The 14,413-nt window shown below is 43.9% G+C and overlaps 1 protein-coding gene across 7 annotated transcripts in view; it reads left to right on the top strand.

The window, feature by feature from the left end:
- Nucleotides 1-14,413, top strand: part of SEMA3F (semaphorin 3F) — a 124,964-nt gene that overhangs the window by 104,824 nt on the left and 5,727 nt on the right. For all 7 annotated transcript variants that reach the window (XM_083488691.1, XM_083488697.1, XM_083488693.1 and 4 more), the window contains 8 exons: nucleotides 2,627-2,766; nucleotides 3,647-3,761; nucleotides 6,444-6,513; nucleotides 7,365-7,509; nucleotides 9,653-9,875; nucleotides 12,948-13,036; nucleotides 13,574-13,615; nucleotides 14,005-14,162. In XM_083488691.1, the coding sequence (XP_083344817.1) occupies nucleotides 2,627-2,766; nucleotides 3,647-3,761; nucleotides 6,444-6,513; nucleotides 7,365-7,509; nucleotides 9,653-9,875; nucleotides 12,948-13,036; nucleotides 13,574-13,615; nucleotides 14,005-14,162 (982 nt within the window). The remainder of the gene's footprint in view (nucleotides 1-2,626; nucleotides 2,767-3,646; nucleotides 3,762-6,443; nucleotides 6,514-7,364; nucleotides 7,510-9,652; nucleotides 9,876-12,947; nucleotides 13,037-13,573; nucleotides 13,616-14,004; nucleotides 14,163-14,413) is intronic.

Below are 14,413 nucleotides of genomic sequence, written 5' to 3' on the forward strand. Positions count from 1 at the left end.
TCTTTTCTGAAGTTTGGATCATAACAAGCCTTAGAGTGTGAAGCATTGACTGAAGTTATTCAGAACAGCTTTTATTTGGGGCATTGAACAGAATTTCAAGAAAGTGTTAATCTATAGAAGTGGTCCTTTCCCTAGTGTTGTAGAACATTTACTGGTTTAAAACACGGACCCTACCTGATTTACACCAGTTAATTAAGTTGGGAAGATTGGATAGAGAGGAGAGCCAAAGAGCTGATTTAGGACAAATCTGTATAACCACTAGGCCCATGTGTGCTCCTTGCTGACTCATTCCACAGGTCTTCTGATCTGAGCAGGTCATTTGACTCATTTGTCGTGATTCAAGGTGGCAGTGTCTGCATGCCACAATAAACCACATCAGTAGCTGCTGGCCTGCCAGGAGGAGCCACCATAGACTGAAGAAACAAGCAGCTTTTGTTCTTACAGTTATCTTTATAACTATGTAGTTTAATGTTTTTGTAAGCCACCTTGAGACTTGCTTTTCAGCTGTAAGGTGGGACTTAACGTTTTAAAATAAATAAAATGGAATAATATATGCACAAGTTGAGCAAATGTTGACAGAGATGAAATGCCTAGAAGCTGTTTGATTGCGTCTTAAGTGCATTCGTAAATTTTCATTTTCAACCTCAGCTAACACTATTTTGTGTGACCACAAAAGGATTCCATAACAGATCAGGAAAGGTACAGCAAAATGTGAGCCCTGAACTGAACAATCAGGACTTGTTTGAGAGCGGTAGATGTATTAATCTGTTGCAGGAAAAACAACATGCCTATGGCATCTTAATTTGCAGTGTAAGTCTAAACATGTCTACTCAGAAATAAGTCCCATTGAGTTCATTGGGACTTACTTCCAGGTAGGTGTGTATAGGATTGCAGCCTTAGTTGTTGTTATATAGGTTTCCTGGATCAGACCTTTTTTTGTCAGATGCATCAGTCCTGAGTCTCACAGTGAAGTAACAGTTGCATGGCACATACTACACGTGTTCAGATTTTCACTCTTCCACTCAACCAGTGGCATAGTCGTGAATTTTAATGTTCAGGAGCTCCTGACACCCCTTATAGCTCATCCACAAGGAGAATCCAAAAAGTCCTATACATAATTTCCTGGGGGTAAGCTATGTTGAACTCTGAGGATTACTTCTAATGGTACAGTTTCAGTTTATTAAATGCATTGAGCTTTAGCAAAAGATCTTCAGCCAGCTGAAAGGCTATCTTTTGCTTTACCAGAAATGCAGACAATCTTACAGGAAAGCAGGGACTCCATCAAAGAAAAGAAAATAAGTACATGCCATCTGCTTGATTAGTTTCCTCATACTCTGACTTCCTTTATGGTGATACAAGACAAACTTGAAAGCCTCACAAACATATTGCCTCATTCACTTGCCAGAGCAGGGAAGGTCTGTCAGCTACCCTGGTGCTCTGGCAGATGACATTGTTGCTGCTGCCCTGAAAAAGGTACCAGGGGGTGTTCTCCCTCCATTATACCACTGCACCCTACCCACATTTCAGCTCTCTTTTAGGATGAGGTTGGTCCCATCAAAAATTTACATGGCAGCTTTTGAAAGCAAAATCTCTGTGGGTAAACAATAATGGAAAGGAGCTTCCTGCACTCAAGTGGAAGCTGTGTCGGACATTCAGCTTCCAAAAAACCGGAACACTTCCAGGTTTGCAGCATCTGGGAGCTGATTTGTTCGACAACTAAGCTGTTCGAGAAACAAGGTACCACTGTACTAGCAAATCTTGCTGTCGTTATGCTATTAAAACTTGCTCTATTCTTTGACCAACTGAGAACAGAAAACTCTGTTTTCTTTGAATCTCTCTTTCTCCAAGCTTTGGGGAAGACTAGGTATCGGGTTCAGCACCCACTATAATAGAAAAACCTATAGAATTTTGGTTGTTAGGACAGATACCTACATTCTGTTCTCTCCACTTGAGCTGTTTGAAGGAGCCACAATATGTCAGTGTAGAGCTCTATGAAGTAAATGTGTGCTTCAAAGGGGTGGACCCAAGCCTGTGCATGGAGCCAGTCCTCACCCTATATCACTTTTCAGTGACTAATTTGCTCTTGAATAAAAACAAACATCTCTCAGACAAAGCTGTGCAGGGTGTGAGACAAATTGCTGCACTTTGCTAAGTAAACAACATGTTTCAGAGTAATGTGCTAGGAGCATCTGTCAGGTGATAGGGGCTTGAGCCAATGTCGTCACCTGGCAATATGCTTTTTTCACTACAACAATAAGATAAGTTCAAATCTTTGCCAGTGCAGTATTGGAGGGGAGACATGAGGAAGAAAACTCACGCATCTAGAGATGAGGTGCTGCCTCTTCCAATGGGGATGAATTATTGTGGCTGCATGAGTTTACTGCATACATCAACCTGAGTACACATCTAAGGAACCTTTTTAAGATTTGAGTTATTTAGCCCCCAGATTCAAGTATAAGCTGCCATTTTTAAATTGAAGGCAGTTAGGGTTCTTCTAACAATGGCCAGGTGACCTCCTCCATGGGCTGGTGAGGAATCACATATAGCACAAAAGCTCTGGGTGCTGGAGTCTGGAAAGAACGTTCACCCTTTCAGACCATGTTACTGTTTAAACTACTTTTTGCAGACCCAGCGTTTGTCCATGCACAGCTCATTCCAGACAGCGCAGAGAGGAATGATGACAAGCTCTATTTCTTCTTCCGAGAGAAATCTACCGATTCCCCACAGAGTCCTGTTGTCTACTCCCGCATTGGTCGCATTTGCCTGGTAGGTCTTGAGGATGAATGAACATAGGTTTGGTTGAGAGTTTACTATAAATTCCATGTATTTGGACCCTTCTCTATAATACCATTAACAAGGAGTTCCTGGCACTGTCTAGGAATTTTTAGAAACCAATAAATACTGTGATTTTTAAATAGTGTAATTTGTGAATTTGCTTCCTTCACCCCCAAAACTTGAGTAAAGTCATGTTTTGGTCCACCATCTTGAATCAAAATTGGCACCCAGCACTCCAAAATCAACAACAACCTCAGTAACCTTTGTGCCAAGTTTGAAATCTCAAGAGGCAGCCGAACCTATGTAAAAAATGAACACAGTCACCCTGAAGTCCCATTTAAGTCCACCATCTTGGTTCAAAATGGCACATGGCACCCAAGCATCAAATTAGACCCCCACCTCTGCCTCAGAAATACTTGTGTCAAGTTTGGCAATAATATATTGAGATGTGTCTGTATAAAGAACAAATAAACAGTGTCAGTGTATAGAGAATGAATGAATGGATAGACAGACAAACCACTTTCCAAAATATATAGTAGTTCACCAACATCTCTTGTGAATGGCAGAAGCCATTGTTGCTCTGAGTTCCTCCACTGCCACTGTTTCTGCTGCTTCCTTCCTATATTGTCCTCTTTGGTATAGCATGTGAATGGCTGGGAGTCTGGAGTAACTGGGCATTCCTTTGTGGTCATTACTCTTTGCCCTGTTTCTGTTGTGTCCCACTGTACGGAAGTGTACAGAATAAAAGTTGTGTGTCTGATAGCCCAATCCTAGCCGTGCACATTACAAACACTGATGTGGCTGCAGGCAAAAGCACTGTAGCTCCCATAACACTTTTTGTATCCCAGAACACTGCTTTCCTTTTATTTAGAATGATGATGGAGGCCACTGCTGTCTGGTGAATAAATGGAGCACATTCCTGAAAGCACGGCTCATCTGCTCTGTGCCAGGGCCTGATGGGATTGAAACACACTTTGATGAACTCCGTGAGTACAGTGAGGAATGGGACGTTGTGGGGGAAGGGGAGTATGGTAGACAGGACTTTTAAATGCTAAGTGACCTGACATCTTAATAGGGGCCCTGACTAGTGGAGGCATAGACATTTAATGATCTCCACCTAATGGCCTGTGGGCTGGATCTACTCTCCAGAGCCCCTATCAGCTCTCCCTAAATTTTAATCAAGGTCCAGTCAGAAGTTTGCACACCATTTTCACTGAATCCCCCTGCCCCCGCAAATGTTAGGAATAGAAATACACTTCACAGCATTACACATTTCCTGTGGATTGTGTATGTTGCATGTACATATTTCTATGTAATGCTGTTCCTAAGCACATAATTATGAAGCCCTGCCTGGTAAGTGATGGTAATGTTAGTACAGAGCCCAAATACCCATACTGGTGGTCTGTGCAGCAGTCTACACTTCTGGCACCCAGGCTTCCTTGTAAAGAATAGAGTGGTCCTCAGTGAATATAGAAGTTGGCCAATGTACTTGATGCTTATTTTTTAAAAAATCAAGAATTACCAGGGCTTATATATGTCTGCAAGTTATCCGTTCTAAACTAATAGCCTACCCTCTAAACTCAAATGTGATTAAATCTGATGATACTAAGTGGGACCAGCCCTGAAGAAACTTGACTCAAATGTAGCACTGAAAATTTCACCTACCTTACTGGGGTGCTGATAGCAGAAATCTCTAACTAAGAGTCTCCTGGGGCTTGACAGAACAAGGAATACAAGGTGCCCAGTACTTGACCTCCGGATCACTGTATATAGGAAAATTGCAATGTTTGTGGAGAAGGCAGCTGGTTTTTATGGCTTGAAGAGATCTTCATAATTATCTAGTATAGTCCTCTAAGGATCTGCCACAACCCTAACGTTCCTAGCAGATTTCCCATTATAATAGAAAAGTATTCAGCTAATTTTCAGCGTGCCACAATCAGAGAAAATAATACCCAAGGCTCTCAAAGCCATATGCTTCTTGATACGATGCACTTGTTCAGATAAGTAAAACATTGACATTTAGCCAAAGCTGTAGGAAAACTAACAGTGGCATCTGAGCAGGTTGGAGATAATGTAAAAGGCAGTTTGGAGGATAGCCACATGTGCTTAAATAGAAGGACTGAGATAGAAGAAGAAAGGAAGAGGTTAAGAAACAGCAATGTCTTTTTCATTAACATTTTCTTTTGAATGAGGGTTTGTCAGGCAGTATGCTTCTGTAAAAAGGCCCCTCAAACAAATTTTGCATTTCTTAAAACAAACTTTTAAACAAAAGCAGAAAATATATCCTTGCATATTAGGAATGCTGTAAAACCTTATTCCAAACAAGGTTTTCAGCTGAATTTTGAAATTGTAGCTGAGATCCATCACAAGTACTTTTGTGATGCTTCATTAACAAGCTTTCAGCAACTATCAAAAAATGGGGAGAGAGATCCCATTGTGCAGATGCTGTGTGGAAGCCCATTCACACAAGGAGTCAGCTTGACTTGGTCTTGCTGTTTTCGGGGGTAGGAGAAAATGAAGGCATCCAACATTGGCATAGTTGAGTTTGGGGATCCCATTTTTGGCAAAGGCAGCAGACCCACCTCCAAGTAGGCTGTCAGCCAGCTTTCTCTCAACACAGGCCAGACAGATGGCTGCTGGTCATTCTGCGAGCAACCCCAGTGAGGCTTTTATCACCTTCAGTGGCCTTTGATGGATTGTCTCCTACTAGAGAGCAAATTAGCACTGTCCCTTTCCCTACAATTGCTTTGCTTCCCAAAATCACTACCAGATGGTCTGTAGGATACCTTGATTTCCTGACTTCTCTTGGAGAGGGAATGAACTCAGAGCCTCACCATAGCCATTGTTCTTGCCTGAGTGAGAGTGTTCTCTTCTGCCACAGCTGGGGCTGAATTAGAAGTGACAACTATGGGACACTCTTGTGCAGGCCTCACTGTGAAATCGCAATGTGAATCTAAATGAGAAAGAAACCTGAGCACATCTCTGCCTGATATGAAAGTCGTATAAATAGGCAATTCAATCCTACTGACATGACTTATCATTCTTTTTATTAGAAAGAACAAAAGTTTTTATTAGCTACTATTAAGGACATTAGTTGGAACGCACGTCATAACAAATTAACTTGACCTGGCTTAACTATGGCCACTGCCTGGCTTGACTAATGTCTGGCATAGTCCACTGTGGTCCTATATCTGCTTGACCCTGACCCAAGGTCTGGGCTGTGCCAGCTTGCCTTGCCAAGTTTCCTGGTTTATTTGCCTCACTTCACTCAAGGTGAAATTAGATGTTAGAAGTTTTTTCACCTTCTTCCCAGTAGCACGGGTGAAATATAAAGTGTATAGCTTGGCATCTTCATAACGTGTGTATCTGCACCTGCCTCATCTCAATGGCTATAGCCAGAAAGAAAATGCCCAGCCCAATGGCATCACTCCACATGGTGTGTTCTATTAGACGTTACCAAAAAAAAGGGGGAGGAAAGAGACACAGAGCAGCAGCAGTAGCAGACATGTGTCTTTTGTCATGCTCAATTCTGTCCTCGGTGAATTGGTTCTGTTCTGACTATCTTAAGGCAACACTGTATTCAGTTCTTCTTTTCAGACTCAGACTCCCCTCTCTCCCCCCCAAAAAACACACGCCATGAGTTGCTAACTCTCTCCTTTCTCTTCAAGAGGACGTCTTCATCCAGCAGACCCAGGATGTGAAGAACCCCATTATTTATGCTGTTTTTGCTGCCTCTGGGTGAGTGCTCAGGGAACAGAATTTGGAGACCTTCCTTCCATGTTCATGCCTGTTCATGCTCACAACTTTACAAGGCAAAACCCCAGATTTAACTCTGAAGCAGAAAAAGTTCCAAAAGCAGACACCATTCCATCTTGTGGTGATGTGTTCCATTTCTAGCCAAGAAGGGAACGTGGTCTTAGACAGGGTCACCTTGGAATTTTCTGGCAGAGCTGGAATACAGCCCAGAAGCACTTGCTTGCCAAGCTTGGGGTTTTCCCACAAACTTAGCTATGGCAGCTGTAGTTGATGACTTGATCCCCTGGGGAAGGCAGGTGGAGTACGTACATACACACACACCAGGATCTATTTACGCCTCTGCGGGGTCAAGAGGGCGTCAGGTCCTTTGTTAAACCAGCAAGCAGCAGCAGCAGCTAATGCCATTTTTCTCAGTGCTTGTGGTTGGAACAACTAATCCTGGAATGTTATAACTTGGGGACGTGGCCTGATAACTCTCCAGCAGCTGCTTGAGGCTGGCCCCAGAGCACCAAAATTGCATTGTCTTATCCTACCCACCCCTACCTCTTTTCTGGCTTGGTGCTCTGTGCCAGGCAGGAAATCCCTGTTTCTCTGGGGTCTGCGTCGTTGCACATGTTCACAAAGGTTTAAGGACATTTCAAGGGCTTGCCAGCAGCCTAGGCTGAGCAGAGATGCACAACATGTTTCCCCTTTGCAGCTGTGACAGCCAAGAGGTCAGGATGCCTGAGAATATCTGCAAGAGGGAAGGATGGAACATTGCAGCCAGCTTTTATATGTGAAAGACATAGCCACCCTTTGGACTAATACAGCTCCCCACCCCTTTCCTTGCACAGGTCTGTGTTTAAAGGATCTGCTGTGTGTGTCTACTCCATGGCTGACATCCGCATGGTCTTCAATGGACCTTTTGCCCACAAGGAAGGCCCCAACTACCAGTGGATGCCTTACACAGGCAAAATGCCCTATCCACGTCCAGGCACAGTAAGTATGGGTGAGATCTTCAGATGATCACTTATCTCTATGGCGCTGTCCCCACTCCAGTGCAAATATGTTTTTCAACATTCAAAGCCCAGAGGTTTTGTAAATGCTTATCTGTCCCTGGTAATGTTGCATGCCATACATTCAGTGTTGCAATGTCAATATGTTTGGAAGAGTGTACGTGTGAAACAGACGGCTCACTTTTACATGCACCTTTGGCTAGTGGGCTTCCTGTATGGTGCAAGGAATCACATTGAGCCATTGCTCATTGGCAGAACACAGGCTTTACGGGCAGAAGGTTCATTCCTTGGCATTTCTACTTAAAGGATGTTAAGAAGCAAGGCTGAGAAATACCTCCATCTGAGACTCTGGAGACCTGATGCCTGTTGAAGCAAAGAGTTCCAGTTTAGAAAGGCCAATGAGTCACAAAACATAATTGAATGCAGAGAAGAGCTTATTCATACAGAACAAAATTCAGTGTATTTTGAACCTATTGCTTCTTCCTCGGGGGACTTTGCATGCAATGAAAATTTATTCTAAGCCAGAAAAGTTGGGCTTGGCTCCACAGTTGGTGGAACAATGGTCTGATTTTGTAGAAAGAAGCTTCAGATGTTCGGTTTTAAATGAATGCATGTAAGGTATTATTTGTCATTTAATAATAATTCAGAAAAAACCATACTTATCGAATGGTAGGCCTGGGGAGGAACCATAGATTGGTGGCAGAGCACATGCAGAAGGGCCAAGCTGGGATCCTTTATTGCCAGCTAAAGGGATTTCTAGCTAGCAGGACTAGAGTGTACAACTGCCAGAGGCCTTGGAGGACCACTGCCAACCAGTATACGCCATACTGTGCTGGCTTGTGCAGTGGCATTAACACAATATGTACATGAGTACTTCCTCTTCTGCACTGTTGAAGGTTGCAGTGAAGGAACTTATTGGTGATGCTTGCTGGGGAGAAGTCTTAGGCTGCTCTTCTTGTTTAACACAGTCTCTGCCTAGCCCATCATTCCCCTCCTCATTCCTCCTGCTCTTATTCCCTCTCCATCTCTGCACTGTTCTGCCTTCCCTGTTCTCCTCCAGCCTCCTTTGGTATCCATATCCTTTGGTGCACTGCAGCCAACAGCTTTTCAGCCCCACTCACTGCTTGACATTTGGCCACGGTGTGGGAGGCTGATTAGTGTTTCCTCTCCAGGTTGGTGGTCTCTGGACTCATTTGCTGGCATCTCTTCCTTGTTGGCAAAATACCCACAAATAAGGAGAACTCATTGCTTCATTTTACTGGCTGGGAAAATTCAGCTCTCTGGTCTCTTTTGCTCATACATCCTGCAGGGCCAAAAAGAGCCCGATACAGCCTTGGCCGTTCTATGGAGAGGCCTCCAAAAACACAAAGCACAGGCTGTGTTTGGCTCTCACTGCTCAGCAGCTGGGTCATATAGGATTCAGAGGTTTGTGTGAGCATTACTAAAAACACCGAGGAATAATGTCCCTTTCAGCAAAAGTAACAGACTTTCAAAAGTGTATCCCTCAGTCCTAGAAAACATCCAAGGGGTACCGTATTGAGCTGCATGTTAAAGAATTTGAAGTCAGCTTGGGTGAAATGTTCAAAAAGTGGAGATCTTACAATCCTATTCTGTATACTGGGCAACCCTGGTTCCATCCAAAGACTCATTCTCTGCCACCCAAACAAGATAAAAGTGGAAGGTTCTTTAAGTGCCTCTTTTCTCCACAGAATGAAAAGCAACATAGGCACTGATAGGGACGTCTCCTGATGCACCCCAGCAGCCAACTCCCATACTCACATGCAAGAGAATCCAGCTGTGAAAAGCAGCCTTAAGTCATTTTATGAGGCCGTAGCCTTCCCGTGGGTTGGCCACTTGAGAACAGAATGCTGGACTAGGTGGGCCACTGGCCAGAACCAGCAGGGCTGCTCTTATATTTATTGGGGTGGCCCTTGGGATCAAGCTCTATTGGGAGGCTGATGGGAAGCACCTGTGGGCTAGACTGAGTTTGCAGACAGTAAGTTATTTATTCCTGTTTTGTAGCATGGACATTTAGTAGTGCTATAAGAGCAATTCATGCATTGGTAGGGTGGTTGACTGCAACATATATCACAATTTGAATCTGTATTTCTGCCTTGGGTTTTCAGTGCCCAGGAGGGACATTCACACCCTTGATGAAGTCAACCAAGGACTACCCAGATGAGGTCATCAACTTCATGCGCACTCATCCCATGATGTACAATGGCGTGTACCCCATACACCGCCAGCCACTAGTGGTGAGGACCAACGTCAACTACAAGTTCACAACTATTGCCGTGGACCAGGTGGATGCAGCTGACGGGCGCTATGAGGTGCTTTTCCTGGGCACAGGTACCCACTGATGTGCACTGAAGAGAATACACTAACACCTCCCACCCACCAACATTCCCCTAGCCTGGACAAATAGCACTTTGGTTGGTTTGCTGGGACAACCACCTGGGACTAGCTTTCTAGGGATATTCAGCTCTGATAAGATTTGGCAGCAAGTTGGAAGATAATGATGGGAACTGGAGAGTCCAGCTTTCAATGTTCCATTCACATGAGATACGGTTTCAGGAGTGCAGGAGCACATTTGGAATTCCTTTTGGTGCAAGATCTATGCAAAGAGGAGATCTAGGGATTCAGGCTGAGATCCACTTCTTCCTAAGTCACATTCCAGAACCAAAATTGATTCCTCTTTTCCTATTAATTGGTGCCTACAGACCCATTCCAGATGCGAGGACCAGGTGGTCTCTCGGTACTGAGCAAATATAAACTCCTGCATGAGCACCTGTGATGTGGAACATATAAGAACTCCCTTGTCATAGACTCTCATCTAGTCCAGCCTCTTGTTTTCAACAAGAAGCTCTAGCCTTGCCTTTATATCTCTAAGCAAATGAGTGGAAGAAAACCATTTTTTCTTTAGTAGAATCAGCATTCACCCCCCAGCCTTGAGAACAGATGGACTCCTCACAAGGTAACATTGATACATGCAGCACATAGTTTTAGCTATGCAGCTTGCTCCTGCAGGAGGCAGTGATGGCTATCATCAAGGATGGATTTAAAAGAGAGACAGATTCATGCAGGATAGGTCTGTTAATGGCTACTAGCCAGGAGGGAGACTATGCTGTGTCTCCATGGCTGGAGGCGATATGTTTCTGAATACTAGTTACTGGAAACTGCAGGAGGGGAGAGTGCTCTTGTGCTCAGGTTGTGCTTGCAGGTCTTCTGCAGACACCTGGCTGGCTGCTCTGAGAACAGGATGCTGGACTAGATGGAATATTGGTCTGATGCAGCAGGCTCTCCTTATGTTCTTATGACTCCAGTTCCCACAGGAGGAAGCCATTGTAGGTAACACAGACACAGCTGCACTCTTTTCTGCTTCTGTGCAAACTTACTCCATTGAATTGGAATACAGTAGGATTGTTGGTTGAGTAGTTTGAACAAAGAGGCGTACAGATTAGATGAAGTGATGTGTAACAGTAGAAAAACTAACACAGGGAGAACATGCCTAGCCAACTAATGGTGATAGAAAGCATCTGCACTAGGTCCAGTCTGCTGGAGGCATGTTACTTGTCTCCCAGCAGGCCAAGGGAGCACAGCCAGCACTCAAAGCAGGTGGTCAGGAATGCTAACGACCCAGAAAGTTCTCATTAGCTGGTAAATGCTGTGTCTCTGCACAGCTGTTTCATGGCCTACCAAGTTAGCTGCTCAGCACCCAGGCAGCTGTGCACAGTGCTGCCGCCACCTGTTATTGCCTATAGGGAGTTTCCTCTTTCTTTCTGGTCATAGGTGTAACAAATCTCTAGATCTTGGTTGCTTCCTGTTGCATAAAGAAGCAGATAAAGTTGTGTGATCACAGGAATTTGTGCAGCATTCAGTTCAAGTTGTAAACAGGGGAGTGACGTGGTGGCCTGGGCAATAGGTGCCTATTTTCATTTTCCTCTCCATCAACATGAACTGGTATTTTACAAAACTGCATGCTCACCATTCCAAAGAAGGTAGTCTTGAGCTTATTGGTGGAGCAATTCAGAAAGAGCAGAAAGGAATGGTTTGCCATTCTGTGTTTCAGAGGACATACAGTTATTCCTCAGAAGCACCTATAACTCTGGAGATAGACGAAGATACACACACACACACACACACACACACACACACCCTAAACTTTATTCATGTGCAAGTGCAGGACTCTGAACCTTGCTATAAATCTCTTCTTGCCCTCCCCACACAGTGAAATCTATACACAGGGACACTTGTCTCAGAACCTAAAATGGCACCTGTGCCTCTAACGTAGGGTTGCCATATTTATAGAAGTAAAATTCAAGACACAAATGTTGTTCGGCTTTTTTAAGGAAAATCCCCCCAGACACTATTTTCGCTGGTTAAATCCTGGACATGTCTGGGAAATTTCAGGCATATGGCAACCCGCTCTAATGTGAAATGCATCATGTCCTGAAGGCACTGTCATACACCCACTCTCAAATCCAAACTGGATAGGGCTGTGGTTCAGAGAGGTGCTGGCATGGTCTCTATAAAGTTCATGGGTTTATACTACTGGCACATACTACATGACACTGTGATTGATACATTAGAGGCTAAAAAGTACACAGATGGCACATAAGAGGTTTAAACAGAGAGAGAAGTTTTAGGTAATAATTGAAAGAAAGGTTGTTTATAACATAAATTAAGTGATTTATTAAATTTCATTCAGGGGTTTTTAAATGCTTATTTTCTTTGGGTGGTATCTGACAGGAGTTAGTTAAATGCCATGCTTTTGCTGCAATACTGTTCCCAACTGGGTGCAACACTCATCCTAAGATGGATAAGACATATGGATAAAGCATATGCCTTTCACACTATTTTTATACACCAGGTGGTCCTGAGGTTTCCGTGTAGTTGTTTTCATTTCCCATTTCTGACAGTACTGAGTTTGTTATGCTCACACTACTATAGACGGAAAATACATTTACACTAGCATCTTTACTTTAACTTCATTACTTCAGTTTCCCCTTTTATGTGTTTATATGATATGCTTCTTATGTTTCCTCCCCATGCACACACTCTCCTCTTAGGACTGTGGGTTGGGGAAATATAAAATATTAATGTGGAATATGCATACATACAAACAGTCAAACAGTTGTAAATTCTTACAAAGCATGTAAGGTGGCTCCATCACTACAGAAGACTTCCCCAAGGAGGTTCATCCAGCCATTTCTGTTATGGAGAACTTTTGGAGGAGAAGCATAAGACCTGGGCCGCACACTCTCACAGGAGCAAGCCACCATCATTTCATAGATCCTGTTTCAAGAGTATCCACAACGTTGATACTAGCATTTCGACAGCAAGATGCATACCAGAAAAAGGAGGAAGAGCAAAGACCCAAGTGTTGCTAATTCCCTTCTGTGTGCTTCCCTTATATTGCAGATCGTGGCACTGTCCAGAAAGTAATAGTCCTGCCCAAAGATGACATGGAAACAGAAGAACTGATGCTTGAAGAGGTGGAAGTGTTCAAGGTAATTCACTGCACAGCCTACAAAAGACATGATCACTTGCTGTTCATGAAGCACATGGCTTGGGAATAGGTGTGGTATAGTAGTGAAGAGTGTGAGCAGTGAAGTTCCTTGTTCATATTTCACTCTCAGCTGCAGAACGTGTATGTGGTCTTAGGCCGACCATTATTCTCTGAGGCTCAGCCCTGCCAGATGCAGTACAGAGCTAATAATTCTGGGCTCCTTTGAAAGGAAGGGTGGGATAGAAGTTCAGTAATATGAAATAAATAAATACCTTCCTGTAGTGTTGCAAGGATTGTTAGGATAAAATACATCTACCTATATGCTGAGAATTAATTGAAGATGGTGATAGAATTGCTCTCACAGGATTGTCACACCACCCCAGCTCCTCAGATGAAAGTGTTTTGTCTTGTAAAACGGTGTTGTCCATTGTGATTCTTAAGTCTTTCCTTTGTGCTCTCTTTAAACTACTCCAAAGACCTTGGGAGGGCAGCCACCCTCTTAGACCGGATTAATTGCCATAATTTGGTTTCCTCATAGGTTCCAGCTCCCATCAGGACGATGACCATATCTTCCAAAAGGGTGAGTATATCTAAATGAAGGTTGAACTATGTCTCTCTTATTGGGCTAGATACTAGGCCAGAAATAGCCATGGCTCAGGAAACAAAAGAGTATTCTCTGACTGCTTGTCACTGGTACCATTTTTGCAGAACATGGAGCAATGTGGAGTTCCTTCCATTCTAGTCATTCTCCCATTTCCCTTGAGTATCTGCTGCTACAAGGAGCTCACTCTAGAGGCTGGGAGGTGGGTTGGAATGCAGAACTGTTCTGAATGGTTGCACTTGGGAGGCTTTTCTGTCCACACTTCCTCAAGAAATCATATCCCTCACTCCATTCCCACCTCCAGTTCACTGTGGGGGCAGAATTACCTATCCTCTCATTGACATCTGGTTGTTACTCTTATCCAACAGCAACAGCTGTACGTGTCCTCAGCCATTGGCCTAACACACCTGGCTCTTCACCGCTGTGATGTGTATGGAGAAGCCTGCGCTGACTGCTGCCTGGCCAGGGACCCCTATTGTGCCTGGGATGGGAAGTCCTGTTCTCGCTATTCTGCTTCCTCCAAGAGGTACTGTGTGGCAGAGAGGATGGAAGGGACTGGAGTTCCACTGTTGTTTGTTGGGAATGCCCTGTAAAGGGACTTTAAAGAATGACTGTGGGGTCGTTGTTCAAAGCATGTTATTTTCATGAGTTCTGGGAGTGCCTTACAGGGAATATTCTAGGAAACTAGTTCTATTGATATAAAGTGGAATTCAGAGGTGGGCTAAGGAAGGTTTGCATCATACAGTGTCCTAGGAGAAATGCAGGAAAAAGTTCTGT

The sequence above is a fragment of the Podarcis liolepis genome (assembly GCF_965112155.1).
Source record: "Podarcis liolepis genome assembly, chromosome: 2".
NCBI classification, from domain to species: domain Eukaryota; kingdom Metazoa; phylum Chordata; class Lepidosauria; order Squamata; family Lacertidae; genus Podarcis; species Podarcis liolepis.